The sequence below is a fragment of the Amaranthus tricolor genome, chromosome 4 (assembly GCF_026212465.1).
Source record: "Amaranthus tricolor cultivar Red isolate AtriRed21 chromosome 4, ASM2621246v1, whole genome shotgun sequence".
Taxonomy (NCBI): Eukaryota; Viridiplantae; Streptophyta; class Magnoliopsida; order Caryophyllales; family Amaranthaceae; genus Amaranthus; species Amaranthus tricolor.
Window position 1 is genome coordinate 23,041,230 of NC_080050.1, and position 21,309 is coordinate 23,062,538.

Sequence of the window (21,309 nt, forward strand, 5' to 3'; positions counted from 1 at the left end):
ATAATTAGTAATTATATTAAAATTATAAATGATCACTTTAACGTTATAAGTGATCACTTTAACGTTATAAGTAATCATTTTAAGGCAAAATGTATATTGGGCAGTCCAATAAAAATAGTATCACGTAGGACCGTCTCATTTAAGAATGTATTGTATAATTAGTTCATTAGTTGCAACCTGAACTAAACCCGAGTTGTCCAACCCAAACCCAATTAGTTCCCCAAAAAGAAACGAGTGACCGTTATACTGTTAACAAAATGTTGTCATTGAAAAATACAAATGAAAGAGATAAATAAATAAATAAATAAATAAATAAATAAATAAATAAATAAATAAATAAATAAAAAGACAACTGTGTAAACTCTTCTTTTCCGACCTTTTCGCATTTCCTTCTCATCCTTTCCCACCAAAATAACCACATTTGCTGGGAAAATTCATTTAACCCCATTTTTGTTGTAATTTTATTAATTATTTGAGGTTTTATCAAATTCCCATTACATTTATAAAAAAAATTAATATAATTACCTTGAAGATTTTTTTGAGGTATAATCTAATAAATGAAACTTGATCCCCATTTTTTGGTTAACTATTGAATGTTTCAAATATTGTATTCTACATTAATTCATCCAATAAAAATTACATTGGTTAGTTTTTGAATAGAAATTGTCAACTTAAAAAGTTCAAATTATACATTATATTTGTATGTTCCCTATAAAAAAAATTTTCCCAAATATTATTTGATATGTTTATGTTTTTCCTACCAATCATCATCACCATCATATCAGATATATCTCACTCGTAAAAATGTGATCAAAGTCTTCGAGGATTGTTTGTATTTTATGCACATCAAGATAGTTGTAAGATGGTATTAGATTCCCATAATAATCATTTAGTTTTTTATGAGAAGGTCAATTTTTGATGTATTTGATTCAAAAAAAAAATCAAATAATCTTTGTCTTAGAATTTATTAATTTTGGGTTTTTGCAGAATTTTCCTAAATTATCAAACACCAAAGAAGCAGAAACAGGTCTACATTGTCAAGAAGAGGAAATGGGTATAATTGAATGTTAGTTAAGAAATTGAAGGAAGAAAAATGGCATCAGTTGAAGGTGTGGATCAAGACCTGCAGACATGGAATGGATCTGGATCCGGATCCGGATCCGATGGTCGAGAAGAAAAGATACTTGTATCAGTTAGATTGAGGCCTCTTAATGACAAAGAAATTCAAAGCAATGACTTTTCTGATTGGGAAACCATCAATCACACCACCATTTTGTTCAAGAATTGCCTTGCCGAACGATCCGTGTATCCTAATGCCTATACTTTTGGTAAGCAATTTGCCTCAAATAGATGAAAAATTATGAATTAGTCTAGTAGTCAAACGCCTTTTTTTTAAGCCTTTTGACAAAATTTGATTCTCGCCTGAAGGATTATTTTCTTTTTCTTTTGACTATTTGGATTTTCTAGTCTTATAACCGAATTAGAAGAAATAAATAAATAAATAAAATCAAGTTCTTCCCTTTTGATAGGAGCTTGTTATATGCATGACTTTATTTGGATTTTATAAGTTTTATTTTTCATGTTTTCTATTTTTCAAATTAGGCAAGAAAGCTCAGTTATTATTGATGTTGATTGTTGATGTATCTTCATGTATTTTGTTTAGTTTATTTTTCCATTCATATGATTTGAGTTATATTTTTATATTAAAATTTAAGCTACCTTTGTGAGATATCAAAACAGCTTCAAAGTAACGAACAAGAATATGACATTCTTACTAATGAAGTATAAGTTGCGTTATTTAGTTCATATATGGGTCGCGTCTGAAAATAAGACGATCTTATATAATAAATTGTGTTAAAATTTTCACAATGGTTTTTGTGTTGTGTGAGTGACAGACAGGGTATTTGGAAATGATGATTCTACAAGAAAGGTTTATGAGGAATCTGCCAAAGAAATAGCACTTTCTGTCCTTAATGGCATAAATTGTGAGGATCTTTTGAATTCTAATATAATATACATGTTGATGTAAGAAAGATTTGGGGATAGATTGAGTGTGCGCATTCCTCTTAGCCCTCTCTTTGGAGGGGGTGGAGGTATGGTCTCTGTGCTACCTTCCTCCCCGAACCCTGACTTGTACACGATATTAGGTTGATGACTATGTAACTTGTGATAATCATATAATGTAGCAAGCATTTTTGCATATGGGCAAACAAGCAGTGGAAAGACGTTCACTATGTGCGGAATCACTCAACATGCTGTAGCTGACATATACGATTACATCGAGCAGGTTCCTAATTTCAAACTTTTTACGAACTACTCCATTCGTCTCAGTTGCAAGTTCTTGTATGGCACTTATAACTGGAACGGAATGAGTAGTAAACACTATCAACTCTCGATGTTGCTAACTAAAGGAACAAACCGTGATTTTCTTTGCAATGTAACAGCATATGGATCGTGAATTTGTCTTGAAGTTTTCGGCAATTGAAATCTATAATGAACACGTTAGGGACCTTCTCGTCGAAGAGACTACCCCTCTTCGACTTCTAGATGATCCCGAGGTTTGTTATAAGCGAGATTTATGTTTTAAGTAAACGAACTCGTTCTAAATAATGATAAAACAAAAAATGTTTTGTTTTGGTTTAATAGAGAGGAACAGTTGTTGAGAAACTAACTGAGGAAACACTCAAAGATAAGAGCCATCTTCTTGAGCTTATTGCTGTTTGTGAAGGTAAAAACTAGTGTTTAAAGCAGCCTTACAATATTTATCATTATTACGTCGTTAACGTCAGAATGCCGGATTTTTCATAATCTGCAGCTCAAAGGCAGACAGGCGAGACTTCTCTCAACGAGACAAGCTCGAGATCTCATCAAATTCTCAGACTAGTAAGCACTTCGCTTTACTCGTAAATATAGTAGAAACGAATAGATGGTCTGTGGTGTGAGTTTTATTATTTGAACTATTGTAGACGATTGAAAGCTCTGCTCGTAAGTTCGGTGGTGGGAATTCGAGCATGCTTTCAGCAAATGTGGTATGCATAAGTCTCGAGTAAACCTTTCTTCTATATCTAAGTAATTGATTTGAAAAGATAGTAATTAACTCGAAAATCTTTGGCATATAGAACTTTGTGGACCTTGCAGGAAGTGAACGTACGTCTCAGACGTTAGCAACTGGTGCAAGATTGAAAGAAGGTTCGCACATTAACCGGAGCTTGCTAACTCTCGGAAAAGTGATACGCACGTTAAGGTTTGAACGACCTCCATTGAGTGTTAGATAATAAGTTAATATGTATTTTCGTAAATGTGAAAGTTAAAAGCAATAATGTGATTCGGATGCAGCAAAGGAAGGAATGGGCACATACCTTATCGAGACTCCAAGCTAACGCGTATACTTCAAAACTCTCTCGGAGGAAATGCAAGGACGGCCATTATATGTACAATGAGCCCTGCTCATAGTCATCTAGAACAATCCAGAAACACCCTCTTATTTGCAAGCTGTGCAAAAGAAGTTTCTACTAATGCAAAGGTGAATGTGGTGATGTCCGATAAAGCGTTAGTGAAGCAACTAAGGAAAGAATTGGCGAAATTAGAGAGCGATTTGCAGAATTTTTCGTCGATTCCTTCTAAAGGTGATGTTGCAGCTGCTCTTAGAGAAAAAGAACTCCAAATCGAAAAGGTACTAGCCTCTAAGTCTTTTTTTGCTAATGTTCATCGAATATACTTTCATATATAGGTACTTTGTTAGAGTATATAATATATCCTAGCCTTCAACCATCGGCTAAAGCTTTTGGTTGAGTTGGTTTCTTGACATGATATCAGGGCTAATGTGACAAGAGGTTACGGGTTCAAATCCCAAGCACCCCTCATTCAAAGTGGAATATTTAGCGTCAGGTATGAGGAAGACCTGTGCTACATCCACACTTTTAGCTGAAAGTGCTCTCATATGAGGGGGCGTGTTAGAGTATATATATAACATATCATGGGACTTCAACCATCAGCTTAAGCTTTTGGTCGAGTTGGTTCCTTAACATACTTTGCCTTAAACGTGTTAAATTGATGATACAGATGGACAAAGAAATAAAAGAACTAAGTCGACAGCGTGATCTCGCACAATCGAAGGTAGAAGAGCTGCTACAATCAACAAGGAAAGAGCAGGTATTTGAGCCACGAGTGAATGAGTTCAGCCACCTAAAATCAGAATCGCAGGATAAAATATCGTGGCTCGATGATCCATCAGAAACATCTGACACATCAGATTACCAACGCTTGGAGGCTGACCTGGCAACGTCAGATTACCAGCGCATGGATGCTGACTTGGCAACATCAGATTACCAGCGCTTGGATGCTGACCTTGCAACATCAGAATCCTTTCAGTATCTTGACGATCAGGGTACTTTTGACCTTAGCTCTCAACGATCAGATCTTCTCGAAGATATTGATCAAAACCTATTTCAAAATGACTCGTTTTCGAAAGGACTGGGGGGTACTACACCGGATTTTACAATTGATGATGCATCACTTGGTTCGGAGAAAATGGCCAACACTGCCAACAATATCAGAAGGAAAATCGACGAAAAGAGCGAAGAAACTTGCAAGCAAGTCCGTTGGGTTGAAGTTGAAGAAAAGTGTATCAACAAAAGTGATACACCAAATGCTACTAAATTTTTCTCTCGGGAGAAAGAGATTCAACGGGAAAAGGAAAAGGAAGAGAAAAAGGAAAGTGAAAGTGAAAAAGATAAACCTAAAAGAGAGCGTGCTGTATCAACTGAAGAAATCAATAATATAGATGAGAAGCAAACGGAAAAGGAAAGTGAAAGTGAAAAAGATAAACTTAAAAGAGAGCGTGCTGTATCAACTGAAAAAATCAATAGTATAGATGAGAAGCAAACGGAAAAGGAAAGTGAAAGTGAAAAAGATAAACCTAAAAAAGAGCATGTTGTATCAACACAAGAAACCAATAGTATAGAAGAGAAACAAACGGAAAAAGAAAGCGATAGAATTAGCGGAGAAAAGAAGGAAGAGACGAAGACCCATGAATGTGATATTGCGGACCATGACACATTGGTGCAAAGAATCAAGGAATTGCAAAGGACTATTGACATGCTTGTTAACCGGAATCCCTCAGGGTTCCACTCCCCGTGTTCTACTGACTCAGAGATGTCGAGTAACAGAGCATCAAGCTTCAGCAGAAGCAGGAGTTGCAAGGCAATTCTAACGTCAACTCCCACTTCAGATATCACTTATGACAGGTCAGTGCTCCATTCCCGAGATCTGTCATTTAACGGATTCGACAGAGAGATTAGCTCAGAAAGGCCTAAGGGCTTGCCTCGGATTTTGGATCATCATGGGTCTTTTAACACGGGAAAGCAATCGAAAATTGGCGTTCCTATGACATCCATCAGGACTGCAATACTGCATGAGATGATCAAGGATGTTAAGAATTCAGATGCTAGTTATGGTTCTAGCTTTTACAATTCTATTCTAGGATCAAATCGAGATATCAAATATGAATCCAACAAGCAAACAGGCTATGAAATGGTCAGTAATTTCTTCTACCTTTGTAATATTGCAGGAAGAACGATTCTTTTCTTAATCTTCTCACCAAAAGTGAATTTGTTTTTGCAGGACAGTGGCACAGTCGATGAGGAGAATGAATCGAAGGAAAGCGAGTCAAGTGGAGATGCACAAGATGTTGGTTCACATATGATGCGGGTGAGAGATTGCATGTCCGAGGGAACAATAACCGGTGTGCAATCCCCGTTAAATTGGTATGACGAATTCGAGAGTCAGAGCATCAAGATAATTGAACTCTGGCATGAATGCCTTATACCATTAATTCACCGAACCTATTTCTACTTACTGTTTAAAGGCGATCCGTCTGACAAGATCTACATAGAGGTCGAGCTACGCAGGCTGTCTTTCATCAAAAACAGATTTGATCAAGGTCTCAAGATTGTCATGGATGGTCAAGTTTTTACCCCATCTTCAAGGTATAATCTATAAACATTAAACCATTTTCTAGAAATGTTTACCAAAATATAAGCCGAAAAAAGATGAGAAACTAATGTTTTGAGCTACTATATTGTGATAACACAGCATAAGGGCATTGAATCAAGAACGAGGGATGCTAGTGAAGCAAATGTACAAGAAGATCCCCGAACAGGAAAGAGAGGGGATGTTTAAAAAGTGGGGAATAGCAATAAACAGCAAGCAGAGAAGACTGCAATTAGTTCGACTCCTTTGGACAGACACGAAAGACATGCAACACATCCGAGAAAGTGCAGACCTTGTTGCTAAGCTTGTTGGTTTTGTAGATGAAGGTCAAGTTCCCAAGGAGATGTTCGTTGGTCCAAGTGTTTTTCCTAAATCGTTTAGTCGAAGATCTTATAGCTGGAAATCAAACATGTCTATAGCTTTCTAAAGCTTTTGGCTTAAAATTATAGTGCTAAAGGCTATATCTCTTATACTCTTTTCTGTTTTCTTACAAAAACTTTGGTATTTATGCAAGTGAATGCCTAATCTAAGTGAAGGAAACACTGAAATATGATTGTCTAATTATTTTGTGTCAATACTACCTAACTACTAACTTCTTTATTATTCTACTTATCTAACGGTCTGTTTGGTTAGTGGTACTAAATGGTGGTAATGAGAATGATTTATAGTGTAAATTTTCATTAAAAGTTACAAGTTACATGCCATTCTCATGGTAATAAAACTTTGATCACAAAAATGTTTTTTTTCTTTTATAAATTTCCATTACTTACCCCCTCTCCCAATGATAATGCATTGGAATGAAATTTATAAAGAAAATGAGATGATTGATGTTGGAGAAGCATGACCATCAAGGTACCAAGAGATTTTTCAATCAAAATTACACTAGTTTTCATTCTCATTACCACCGTTTAATACCACATACCAAACGGGCTGTAAGTTTTTTGACCCTTGAATATCCTATGGCTTTCTGCTTTGTGTGCACGACTACTCCGGATTGAGTATGCTGATTTGATTAGTCTATACCCCTCAAGAGACGCTAAATCTCCCGAAAAAGATAGGTCACATGCACTATTTCTTAAATTCATACCGTGTAATTTGCACACTTCTTGATAACACGTACACTATAGTTACATGGAGCGTGGAACATAACCACAATCTGCGATCCGAAAACGTATGTCCCAATCACCACAAAATGCGCACCAAATCGCTCAAGTTGATGTCTCGGTGTAGAAGGCCTATTTTAAAATGTATTTTGGCGTTCATTTACAAATTAAATTAAGATGAAAAAAAAAAGAGACAAAACCTCAAAACCAAAATCATTCCATTTGAAACAATTTCTTAAAGCAAAGAAATCAAAATAATTTAATTTTGTTTTCAAATATATATTTTATACATAATGTATATCGTACCCAATCGTTCTCCAATCAATCTAGTTTCCATTTCTTATTCCTGTTCCCGTTCAGTAACAATGACGTAGATGGTCGGGCAGCAGGGTAGATTAGAAGCGGATCTTAAAATATTTACGGGTAGCAGGGCAGATTTTGCATTAAATTGGGCACTTTAAAAACTTGCCACCCTCAACTTATATGTCCAATGTAATAGATTATAATATACAAGTATAAAAGTATATCTGATCACCCATGTTGATAAAAGATGCTATCTCTACAAAAGAATGGTCTATCTGGGAATGCATCACAAACTTTCATTCAAATTGTTGAAATTTGCAAAGGTCAGGAGTTTAGATTACACTACATGGCATGATCATATCAGAAAATATATTTACTATTGAAATTAAAAGTGGTTCAAGCTTGTTTAGCATACACTTCTAATAATCATACAAAAAAGACTCCATTTAATATGTTATACTAGATATAAAGGGAAATATTTACAGATTAACTGTAATTAAGATTGGAGGACAGCACCTTCAGTGATTTTCCAGCCTGACTTTAGAAAAGACATCTCATATCTCGTAGTATAGGTTCTGCTGTAAGAATCGTTGTGCTCAGGTTGCACAGTATCAGTTAAGTTTGCTGATTCTGTAAGAGTTGCTTCGACTGTAGCACGTTTACCGTCCAGGGATACTGTCACACTTTCGATAATCACATTCTTTAGGGTGTATTCCCAATACCAACCTCGCCCTGCAACTTCTTTTGCACGATCTGTCCAAATCTTAAGCATGTTGCCGTCCAACACCTGGTAGTTTTTTCTTTGTGTTAGTAATCACAATACACACCCGATGCTAATTTATTACAGCATATAGAACTTTAATACATATGTTCTCTGTATATAAACCATTTATAGCATTCCCTTTTCAGAATAAATCCGAAAACATTTAGAGGTTAAAGAAAAATTCAGGGTGATTAATCCTCTACAATCTCTGTGCTATACTTAAATTTTCCAAAACTTGCGGTTAGAAACACGATAAATTGAAAGGTTTTGACAAACCTCTGATAATTTCTCCAGACTATGACTTGGTCCCAAGGCCTGCGATTTTATGTTCTGCCAAGTTTTAACCATAACTTCAGCAAGTTTAGCATCCATTTTTGGTATTTCCTTCTCATGATCTTCATTTGCAGGAAAACCTGCAACATTTTATAATTTTTGATGAGAGCCCATGCATACATTCTACTCTTCATGACATTGGGCTATAATTGAGTACAGCAGGTAGCAAATTTAAGGGCTCAACTCGGAGAGATCTGGCACAAAAGGAGCTCAGCAATTGAGATTCACAACTTGGCTGCACTTGGGTTCAACATAAACTGCCAAACTGTCGAGTGCAGGGTGTGAAGATCAATGCCAACCATATAGAGGAAAAAAAACACATTTACAGTGTTTGGAATTGTGGATAAGGAACGGGAAGTGACGGAAAGGTGGGGGGTGGAGGGAATAGTGAGGGTAGTCACCACATGTTTGAATAGGAGGGAAGAGAAAGGAAAGAAGATAAATCAGATATGGAAAATTCCAAACCTTCTCCTTTTTCAATGAAAATTTTCAGTTACTGAACAATGAATGAGCTATTGTGTCTTGAGTTTTAAATGAAAACTATAATGAGTAGGGTAGTCTTTTCACAATTTTTGAAGGTAAATTGATCATTTTCCTTTCAAAATTTTTCGCTTTTGAAGAAATTTGATTATTAATGAGATTGAAGGAGTTCATTCCTTCCAAATCCCCCCCTTTCATACCAAACAAAGAAAAATTTGTCCCTCCAACTCTCTCAATACTCAATAGGGTTCATCCACACTAGTACAAGTACACCTATGCACCCCCCTCACAAGTAAAAATCAATAACTCATGAAGTTTCTCTACATCCAAACAAAAAATGACTATTTTGTTTGTGTGCAGTTAAAATAACTCCACACTTATCACAGAACAAGCCAAGTATTGTGAAGTTTCTCTCAATACTTATCAGTCTACCACTTTGTGCATCAACAAACATGCAACAATAATATTGTTATAATGCCATTCATTATGACTGAATTTATTTAATAAAACTACAAGAAATTTTATATTTTGTTGTTTCATACCCGCATTGGAGACATCAGAAGCCGAAGCTGGACTGACATGCTTGTGTGGAACAGAAGATCCGCTCCTACCGGGCAAAAGTTTCATTCCAGCCAAAGTTGTCAACCCAATCACTACACCAGCACACATAACTTTCACACCTACATCTTTTATCTTCTCAGTAATCAATTCTTGCTCATTAAGTTCTTCCGCATAATTTGAACCGGCTAAATCAACATAATTTGACATGCTATCACGATCAACCATCGTCATAATATCCTCATTTCCAAAGCCATTGACAGCAATATCTTCTTGCCGTGTTATGCGCTCTTCTCCTGAGCTAGGAATAAAAACCTTCTGCAGTGCCTGGATGACACTAGTCTTGACATTATCGATCACTGCAGTAGCTTCAGCTCCAATTCTCACAATGGCTGCTGCTGCAGCCAAAGAGGAGCCATTTCCCCCCTCCAGCCGTTCTAAATACCTCAGAACAATCGGGTCATCATAATAATCCCCTAGTCTGAACTGGACACCTTGTGTCTCCCTAAATCTCGAGAAAACTACCTCCATGAGCCAGGTTTCCAACAGTTTACAGAGTCCTTGGAGAATATCATTATCCTCATCATCTATAGAATTCTCCAGAACAAATTCCACAATTGATGGATCTCGGAAGGGCGAATTTTCATCGTCAAGACCTAACCATGTCCGACACTGATCCAGATCTCCAACCAATAATGCACAAAGACCCCTCTCCAATGCAAAATCTTTCTCCCGGTTTTCTCGAGCGTATAAAGAGATGGAATCTCCCATAGGCACCAATTTGGTCTGCTGAAGTTGTCGAAATAAGTCATCAGCATCTTGAATGAGATGAGGCTTCTTGCTATTGAAAGCTTGTGCTACAAGGGCTAGAGCTACTCCGTAAGCTTCAAAGCTTTCAGCTGGAATATTTTTGGGTGTGGCAGTAAAAAGATCAACCTGTCACAAGAGACAATAACAATGATCTGGATCAGACTGAGAACAGAGAAAGCAACTGATCTTCCTTTCATATTAGGCCAACTCCTATTGGAGAGTGTATAGGGGTGCACGTATTTAGAAAATTTTGAGGCACATTAAGGGGATATGTGTCCTAATAGTGAGGTTCCTAAAAATCTTCTGTGTGTAAAAATAGGCTGCGGACACAAAAAAAATGCAGTCAGTGTGTCATAATACCCTCTTCACATCTTAGATCACCTCACAGAAAAACAACCTACAGAGGTATTTTGAAGCATGGAGGTAGCTATGTCTTGGGCTTCCATGCGTAGGCATGCTTTTTCAAATACAACAGCACAATGTGTGTACAACTCCCTATTCTCCAAATCCAATTTCCATCAATTAAGTTGAAGGCAATGTCCATTAGTAGGTCTTCAAAAGGGAAAAATTAAAAGGAAGAAGTTTCTTGACAAAATATTCACTTCTCACTGAAAAAGAGAAACAGGAAAGCATGGTCATAAACCCCGAGTGGCCAGTAATCTTTTCCCAGGATCTGAAATATCTAACTGATATAAAGGTGTCCAAGCTTGTGAAAGTAAACTAATGTGCCAGATGGAGCCAAATAATCACATTTCTTTGGATTTGGATCATAACGGATTATAGTAAAATGGATTATCAAGTTAATTCTTTCTTTATGATGTAAAGTTGTGGAATAGATGATTTTTTCAGCCAAGGGTCAATCGGACACAGCTTCTTTGATGCGTACATCCAATCCTCTTAACCTCGCCTAGGTGGAAGCCACTTAGTGGCATTGGGGTAGTGCAAGTAGTTTTACTGACACTAACTTGTTTTAATCTTTTTAAATTTGAAACATCGTGTACAATAAATGTGAAGAGAAGGCCTTAGATCTCAATCAAGAATGCAAAAACTAAAAATAAATCAACCACTCCAGTCTACGGGAAAGGCAAGAGGTTGTGCTGATAGTTTCCAGACCCAGACATGACCTGTCAAGAGCTAACAACTAGTTTAAAAGACCAATAGGACCTCTCAAAATCAAGAAGGTGAACTCTTGGTCTCATCTCTTTAACATGACATCTGTCACTGCCTCTTCATAACATGGAATCTGCTTTTTATTTTTCAAGGAACTTGTTTTCAATATTCAGCAATGATGATTTTGTAAAATTTTTGTTTAGAGGGATTCAGCAAAACCACTAAGACTGAAGATGACAAGAAAATTACGAGATACCAAAACCAAAGAGGGAAAATTCCCTACCTTAATCTTCCCTTTATCTTTTCTTAACCTTTTAAAAAGAGCATTAAGGGATACAAAGCACCTTCTAAATAAGATTAGTAATTAAACAGACAATTAAGCAACTGCAAAATAAACCTGCTCAGCAGCTGTCATATGCAGAAAGGCCTCATTCATGAAATCCTCACGGGTAAAACCTCCAGCAATAGCTGCAGCACCACCTCCTCCAACAGACCATAATATATTGCGCACACCATGAAGGCCTTCATCTCTTTTCTTCTGAAATTCATCACTGAGAGGCAAAGCCAAAAGCTCTAAAACATAACGGGGTTTAATCTCCTCCAATGTCTCATCAACCTCTGCTTGTAAATCTGGTGCAAGACTGCTCGAACCTTCCTCCTACACAAGAAGTACATAAGATTTACAATGAAGGGCCTCCAATGTTAGACACCATTTTCCAAAATTAACTCAATCAAATCTAAAAACTAGCGCACAATGGTTCATTACTTAAGTTCATGTGATAAGAAGATATAGGAATATAACTAACAAGCATGAAATAACTTATAATAAGCATGAAAGAGGCACATGCTCCATGAAGTAGCTTTCTTTCCAAGTGAATCCTATATGCCACCTAATCATGTATTTACTACAAAAATGATAATTATGAAATATATGATTGTAACAGTTTCACTATTAGATAGAAAACCCTAACTGCGTCTATTTTATAAAGAACCTATCCTCTTACGTCATGACGAACTGATTCATTAGGGTCTCCTACCTGCAAGAGTCTTAGAGCTCGTTCTAGGGCTTCACAACCATAGATATAATCAGGAGGAGACAATGACATAGCATCCCTTGATAGGTCAATAAAGGCAAGAGACATCGCCAATACAATATCATGTTTGAAAGGTTTAGACAGTCTCTCTTTCAGCAATGCATCTCCAATTCTAAGGACCAGTTCAAACTCTCCTGCCTCTTGCAACACACACAATGCTCCTGGAACCTAAAGCACCAAAACCCAGCAATCAAATTAGATATTCACACATGTAATCTCAAACCTTCTTTCAACATGATACCACTAAGTTATTGATAAATGCCCATGAGTTGACAATGGCAATACACTTCAAGCAAAGTTTCAATGACATGTTGTAAATTTCATCTTCAAGCACCATAGACCAAGACCAAATATAATCCATACTTCTTAAAACAACCTAGAAATAACCGATTATAGATAGTAGATACTACTACTGCATTAGTTAATAGTCAACATAAACAAGAATAAGAATATCCACAATCATATAACAACAGAGTTCAAAATGACGGAATATAGATAAAGACACAAACATGCCTTGTCAAAAGGAACTTCAAATAAAGTAGTCTCTTCATATGCATCAGAGAGACCTAAATTGTAGTCCCTTCTTGAATTGGGGTCAGAAAGAGTGTCAAAGGCAGCTTGAAGAATTTGTCTTCGAGCAATGAGAGCATCTTGCGTAAACCCATATTGTGGGGGTTTTGAAACCCTTCCTTCATAAGCTCTCCTTATTCCATCTCCCAGAAAATGGGCTTCAGCCCCTAATACCTGCATAAAGAGAGGTCATGAATAAGAAATTTTCACAAATTGAGAACATCTCAATAGACAGTATTGGTAATTTCTATCAAAAATGTGTAGATAGAGTAATAAAAACGCAAACTCTACACCTGAAAAATCCGACTAAACTCAAAAATTTTAACATTAACAACCACAAAAAAGTTTCATTATTACATTATTCAGCTCAATCAAGTTCATACTCTAATTTTCAACTCAAAAAACCTTGGCAATCTAAATTCTAGCTTAAAAGGTTGGGCATTCACATTACCAACACAAAATTACTAATATCAAAAAAGTAGGGTGATTGTTCAGTAGGAAATCAAATTATTCAACTCAAAATAGTAATCAAGAAGAAGGGTAATTCAATTTTCAACTCTAAATAAGGCCATGGAAAGTTGTAATATCATATACCCACCAAAATTAAGAATAAAAAAAAGCATGGAAAACACATTTATCAACATTCAAACTTCAAAATACTAAAATTTAAGAAAAGATCAAGAATTCAGAATACCTGATAGAAATTGAGGGGAATAGAGATATGACGGTCAGGAGGAGAGAGAGAAGGAGGAATAGAAGTAAATGTGGAAGAAGGAGAAGGAGAAGGAGAAGTAGAAGCATCAGAATTTGAAGTGGGCAGAAATTGAAAGTCAGAGAGAAGACGGTCAGCCCATTTGCTGCCCGATAACGAAGTTGATGCACCAGAATTTGTGGCTGCGTTTGGGGTACTGATATAGATTCGATTTAAATAATCTTTCTTGGAAAAAGAGAAGGACGAAAATGGAGGTTTAAGAGAAAGGTAACAAAGGTTGAAGCTCGAATGTGTGAGAGCTTCCATTTTTGTTTGGCTATGGAGGAAAGAGATGTGAGTTGTGTATTGTTGTTAGAGCATGTACGATGGCCATTTTTTTTTTCTTTTATAACCTTTTAAATTCTTCACCCACTCTGCTCAAGTCCTTTACAAATTAGATAATTTTTTTTATTTTCCAAGACACATTCACAAGATTAGAATTTTATTTTTATTTTTTTAAAATTTTTCTTTTTATTTTTGATTATGTTTTACCTAGAAAAATTACTCATATGATAATATAAAAAAATTGACAAATCATAAAAAAATTATCAATAGTTCAGATTTTTTTTCTCTATAAAATAAACTTAAATTTGCATATTTTACATTCACATTAAATTTTGTCATTTTCTCTCACTAGATATAATTAGTATAATTATCTCATATTAGAGCTTACTTTCTCATATTAATTTTTTATATTATTATAATAATAATTATGAATCCAAATAACTCAAATCTTAAAAATTTTATTTTTCTTAGTTAGCCAAACTCTCAAAATAACTCAAATATTGACCCTTTTGATCCAAATGTCGTTAATAATTCTCAATTTCAAGTTGTTTTTACAGTGGTTTGGACATCAATCGAGACCAGTTAATCAAAGTTACTCCCCTCTAAATCAAAATGTCCCACTTTTTACTCCGTTTCAACAATCTTTTAATCAATATCCTTCATCCTTCCTCGTTTCTAATCATTTAACTCAACAAATAGAGCAATTTCCAAGAGAAGAGGATTCTTATAATGGTCGAGCTCCACAAATACAATTCAATGTAAACAGAAATACCTACAATAAAGGTATTATCTAACTGATGGTATTTATCCCAAATGGGCAACCTTTATTGATGGCACAACTACTCCTCAAACCCATAAACAAAGATTGTTCACTCAAAACCAAGAAAGTGCACGAAAGGATGTTAAACGTGCCTTTGGTGTACTACAAGCTCGATTTGCAATTATTCGAAAACCAACTTTGGCATGGAGTGCGACTATGTTATGAAAGATCATGATGGCATGTATCATTATCCATAATATGATTATAGAAGACGAGCGCGACACTTACACAAATTATAAAGACACCCAAGAGTTCTCCCAAGAACAGCCTGAAAATGTACCGGGATCTTCAAGCAGTAATGCTATAACATTTTCTGTCACGCTAGGGCGACATGACGAACACAACTTTGCAACACGATTAGCTACAAGAGAAGAGATTTGTGATAGACAAGCACATTTTTCTTTGAAGAATGATTTGATCGACCACTTGTGGCAAGAGTTCGGAAGCGAGTATTCTGACTAATTCGTATTTTGAAATCTCTTCGTAATTCAATTTCATGGCATGTTTCCTAATTTCGTTTTAAAATTTTAATGTTTTTGTCAATTTTTTATATCTTGTTTGATAATATCTTTTAATGTCTTAATTTATTATTGATTATCGTTACACTTTATTATTGATAACCAATTGATAATGTCAAATTTTCATTTATTGTTTATAATTAGTAATCAATTAGTTATTGATATCTTTTATAATTGAGAACTCACAGATTAATTAAAATCACCAAATCAATATTATAAGATTAGTACAATAAATTAAAAAATATGAAAATATTAAAAATTTGTATGGTGGGGTAAATATAAAGTAGGAAAGAGAAAAAATAAAAGGATATAAGAGGATACTTGAATATTGGAAAAATTTAAAGAGAAAAAAGATAAAAATAGTAAAACATGATGTGAATAAAAAAGATAATAATATATCAAATGAAGAAAGAAAGATAAATATTTAAAAGGATGTATGGTAGATGCTCTTAGCTTTGCTAAGCCCTCCCCAAAATCTCTGCTCCACCACACTAAACTCCAATTTCAGTGCTCAATTTATTTAATATAAAAGAAAATTTGTAAAAAAAGAAGTATACACCTTTTACAAGTATTAGTATACAAATACGAGTAATTATACATCCTCTATACACCAAAGTAGGAGTATGTAACTTATACTAGTACAATTATACGTATACCAAGAATTATACATCCTCTATGTATACCGATAGAGAAGAATTCGGTTGTTGTGAACACACGGACACGATAAGAAACTAAGATATCTTTATACTTGAAACATTTATAAACGCCAACCATTATTAATATTGTATAGATTATTTTCTCTTTTCTCCATATTATTTTTCACTATTTACATCTTTTTTCTCATTCTATTCTTTTAATTTGTCCAATATCCAAGGGTATACTCTTTCATTCTCTTTTCACTTTCTCTCTCCTACTTACATATACCCCACCACACATTCTTTTTCCTATCCAAATTTAATTATTGTAATTTGTGTAATTATTGAATGATAAATATTATTTACTCAATTTTTGTATAATTAATTAATTAGCGGATTATTAGTCTTGCAACCCACAAAAAAATATTCATAATTTCATATTTTATAACTTAAAGAAACAAAGTACATACATTAATTAAATGTTCGTAAAACATAAAATTTAAAAATAAAAAAATACTACTACGTTTTTCTATTCGAAAATTAGTCTGCATAAGAGCTTCCAAACTTTTCCCACATATGCTCTACTAAATCACTCTTCAAAGACATATGTATATGTTTATCACGAATCTCTTCTCTTGTAGCTAAAAGTGTAGTAAAATTACGATCATCATATCGTCCGGGTGTGACAGAAAAATAAATATTGTTTAGCCAATTAATTTGCATAATTAATTAATTAGCGGATTACTAGTCGTAAAAATTCAGCCCACACAAAAAATTGAACTGTGTGAAATATTGGCAAAGTTAGGTTCATTTTATAGAGAAAAAAAAAATAGAGCCATTGGTAAAATTATTTTGAAATTTTACTTTACCGTTTTTTTAATAACCGTTTTAAATAAAACCGTTGTACAAAAGTCAAAATTAAATACAACCAATGACATTGTGACATGTGTACTATTCAATCCTCTTCCTTCCATCTCCATCCTCTTTATGGAGAGGATTAAGACCAATCCTCTTGGCCAAAAGGATTGTTATTTCCTCTACACATTCAAGAGGATAACTTAAAGGAGGAAAGAGAGTACTAACGGCTCGTTTGGTTGATGGTAATGAAGTAATGGGAATGAAATGTTGTAATGGCAATAGTAATGAAGGAATGGATATGAGAATCGGTAATGAAGATTCTTTTGTTTGGTGTGCATGACTAAAAAATGATAATGGAAGATAATATTCCATTGATTGCATTTGGTTGTTAGTAATAAAAAATGGTAATGACTCTTAGTTTCATTATTGTATATTTGTATCTAAAAGCATTATTGTATCTAAATTATTCTATCTAATGATTCCTTTTTTAATAATAATACTTTTTTGGATAATTACATACATTACATTTTTTTTCTTCATTATTTTTTTTCTTTAGCTCGAAACAACATTACCTTATTTTATTACCACAGTAATACTTCATTACCTTTACAGCCTAATACTAGGTACAGCCTAATACCAGGTTGTTTGATGGTAATAAAAATGGCCCTTTTTGGTAATTTCATTACCTTATTTTATTACTTAATTTTATTACCATTACCGCCCTCTAATATCATGTACCAAACGGGCCGTAAGAGGAAGGTAAATCCTCTACAATGTTCAAGGTCTTACAAACAAAAAATTTTGATTTTGAATAGATTTTTCTTTGTAAAGGTTTTAAGTTTTAACTAGATTTGTTTTTAAAGATGTTCTAATCTTCTTAACATGGAATTAGTTACTTTCTTCCTCTCTTTGATTTCGTAATCTACTTCCTCTTTATATAATTTTGTACAGGGCTGTCCCGTTCATTTTTGGACCTAGAACAAAATATATAAAAGGCCCCAAAAAACTTAAGGCGTAACGAATAATATAATACACTTTTTATTTTTTATTGTTAATAGTTGAACTATTTTATATAAAAAGCACTAAAAACTCATATTAATTAGTAAAAAATATAAGTTATATATAAATTTAATTCAAATTTATATCATCTATATACATAAAAATAAATTTTTTGACCCCAAAAATTTCAACCACTCTAATTTTGTATATTTGCATTGTTTGAAGATTGTTTATAACTGCTATTGATAATAGAAAAGTAAAGTTGTTGCTTGATGTTTTCAATTTATTCACAACATTGAAAATACTTGCATTATTTATTTTATCTCCCTTGATTTGTGATTAATTTGTAATCTATAAGTTAAAATATAATCAAGTGAGATCTTATCTCGATGCAAAAATTATTAATATTAAATTTTTATAATTTTTTATTATACATAACTATATAGATAATAAAAATAAAATTAGTGTATTAGATCGCGTAAAAAAGGTAATTATTTTAAAAAGGAGGAAGTATGAAAGGGTTTGGGAGATGGGCTATAGCCTTATAGGGGTGATTTTATTTATATTTAGGAGATATGAGTTGGACTTTAATTAGTTCTAATCTCAAATATGAAAAATTAATTGGACTTTAATTGGTTGTTCAATATAACATTAATTTCCAAAAAATATTATGATTAAGTTTTTTTTTTTTGTACATTTAATCAATAGGATATCCATGTCCTAGTAAATTTGCTAATTTTCTTATGTGTTTGTTCTTCCGAAAGCATCTTATATGATTTTGAAGAGTTAAGGTAAATCAATCGTACTGGATAAGGATAAGTTTGAATGCATAGTCTGATGAATTGACGTGAGTATGAAAATTTTACTCTGACATTAACGAGGGTAGAGTAGGTTATGAGAATTTTAAGAAGTATGGAAATGAGGGGTATACACTACATACTACACAAAGTAATAAAATAACACCAACTTGTTGTTGAATATTATATTTTTATTTAAATTAGTGACATCACTTATTTATTTTTTGGATTCGTCACTGCTATAATTATTCATAAAATTGGGAATTTTTGATTTGTTTTTTTGTTGTAAATAGTGTTTTATAATCAAAAAATAATCTAAAAAGGTTGAAGACGACCTGTTGAGCAGGTTACTAGTCAAAAACATCTTTAAAAGCAAATCTCGTTCAAAGTTAAAATCTTTAAAGGATAAATTAAAGTTAAAATTTTTAAAAACAAAAGACAGAAAGTTCATACCTATAGAATCAAATTTTCTTTTATTTAATTGTTTGTTTATTGTGTAAATTATTACTTAGAGATTCATGTACACACATTGAATGACGCAATTACTTGTAATTTCTCCAGTCTCTTCCTTCTAATGCCTATAGCTGTTTTTTTTTTGTTTGTTTTATTTTTTTTGTTTATTTGATTTTTGATTCCTTATGTTGGTTTGTATTAATGATAATTGCATCTAGGTTTTAATTAAAATTTTGGGTTTCTTCGACCATTATGATAACCTAAAAAAGTGATTTCTTTTGATAAGAATATGTAATATGCACCTATCCCATATCTACCCAAACTCTCACGAATAACTTCTAACTTCAAGCAATTTCTCAATGAATTTGAGGACACAAAGCGTTGAAAATAGGGACCACTGGCTCTGGTAACCACCTTTAACACTCCAGAATTTTCCGAACCCTTAACGAAACCAAAACCGTAAAGGACGGGAGGAAATTCGGGTGTTACATAAAAGAAAAAGGAAGAGAATTTAGATAAACGTTAAATATTAACTTTAAAAAAATGAGTGGAAATTTCGGTAGCATCTGCCTTAAAACTGTGCGCCTTTGTAGAAAAACAAAAGTTATTTAGAAGCTAATAAAGTAAAGGCACCAACGGCCTATCAAAACTATGTCACGGTGGAATGATTCGTCGCCGGCTTCTCAAATCAACATGCCAAGCATGGATCGTGGTTCCGGTGTCGACGTTTGCGTTTTAAAAGGCTTAACTCCTTAAAACCATACAGAGTTATAAACTACGCAGCGGAAATACAAATATACGAGGGAGGACACAAGGCCTCATAACAAAACATATACAACCAAAGTTTACAAAAGATAACCAGAGCTACAAAATCGAAAGATAGCGGTATGACACAGGTTATGCTTCGCCCTCATCACTCTCCCCAATGCAATGCAAAAGAAGCCCCAGTACCTGCTACGCTTGTCTATGATCCTCCTGCTACTCGACATTAGACCAAAGGCCAATGTGTCATAGCATGACAATCATAGAAAGTCATCAACAATCAAACATAACCACAAACACGTACACGTCAGTAACTGGCATCAAATATAATGAGCCAAACTACTAGATAGCATTATATCATAAAAAAACATAAGATGATTTCATAAAATGCAAGCACACATAGTAACCGTTTATCGGCCACTTATACCTCTTAATTTCATTACGTGCTTTCCAACCCGAACCATGTGTTCTTGGGTAAAATGCAGGTCTTCACGCTCCTCTTTTCAAACATAAACTCTTGCAAAACACGTGTAGTATCAACTCGACCAAGACATTAACAGAATATCTAACACATGACCTTATAGAGCTTGTCTATCTTAAGGTAAGTGTGATCATAGTCTGTAATACCCTTGAAGTAACTTAACTTAGGCACACTTCTCACTAGCATAAACTACTCTATCAAGAAGTACATGTTCTATCAATGAGTAAATATTCTATCAAAAAGTAAACATTCTATCAATGTATAAACTTTCTATCAAATAATGAACCTTCTATCATTAAATAACTTTCGATCAATGAATAAATTTACTATCACTGAATAACTTTCTATCAGTGGATCTTTCTCTACTTCCTGGCATAGTGACACGGCCAAGGGCGTTATCGGCCATCCGGCGCCCATGGCAAAGTACGAGCTCATGCCCCCTCTAGCTGAACCTCTCGGGTCCTACCTTCGGAAAAAACTAACACACTGGGGTTCTAAACCAGTGAAGAGGCCACCATATTGAGGTTGCAAGGCCCGCATGGTAACACCTCGGTCAAGGGGCAGTATCGGCCATCCAGCGCCCAGTGACCCAAGCGCAAGGATTTCATAATCGATAACTCTTCATGTAAAGTGTACTCACTAGTATCTCATAGTTTCAACTGCGTGTACGTACCTGTAAGCGTCACTGCACGATCAAAAGTCACAAAATCACCCGACTAAGGCTCTACTTTCCTCTTACAAAATGGGCACCTATATAAGTTATGAGTAGAACTAATAAGTTCTCTTAACTACTTTGTCATACCAAGCTAAATACCAAAGTAATCGCTATCACCCA

General features: G+C 34.3%; 2 protein-coding genes across 2 annotated transcripts; one reads left to right on the forward strand and one right to left on the reverse strand.

Annotated features, from left to right (window-relative positions):
- Positions 1–1,016: 1,016 nt before the first annotated feature.
- On the forward strand, positions 1,017–6,418 carry LOC130810855 (kinesin-like protein KIN-7F). Its single transcript, XM_057676980.1, has 12 exons — positions 1,017–1,328; positions 1,896–1,985; positions 2,187–2,287; positions 2,445–2,558; positions 2,647–2,728; positions 2,816–2,883; positions 2,967–3,029; positions 3,120–3,244; positions 3,337–3,673; positions 4,063–5,535; positions 5,623–5,987; positions 6,094–6,418. The coding sequence occupies exons 1-12, from the start codon at positions 1,094–1,096 to the stop codon at positions 6,416–6,418; spliced, it is 3,378 nt and encodes a 1,125-aa protein (XP_057532963.1). The 5' UTR covers positions 1,017–1,093.
- A 1,371-nt stretch (positions 6,419–7,789) lies between these two features.
- LOC130811539 (protein ACCUMULATION AND REPLICATION OF CHLOROPLASTS 6, chloroplastic) lies at positions 7,790–14,205 on the reverse strand. Its single transcript, XM_057677866.1, has 7 exons — positions 13,810–14,205; positions 13,059–13,289; positions 12,489–12,713; positions 11,849–12,109; positions 9,516–10,467; positions 8,437–8,573; positions 7,790–8,184 (listed from the first exon to the last, which is right to left on the reverse strand). Exons 1-7 carry the CDS (start codon positions 14,131–14,133, stop codon positions 7,894–7,896), a joined length of 2,421 nt encoding a protein of 806 aa, XP_057533849.1. The 5' UTR covers positions 14,134–14,205; the 3' UTR covers positions 7,790–7,893.
- Between the last annotated feature and the right edge of the window lie 7,104 nt (positions 14,206–21,309).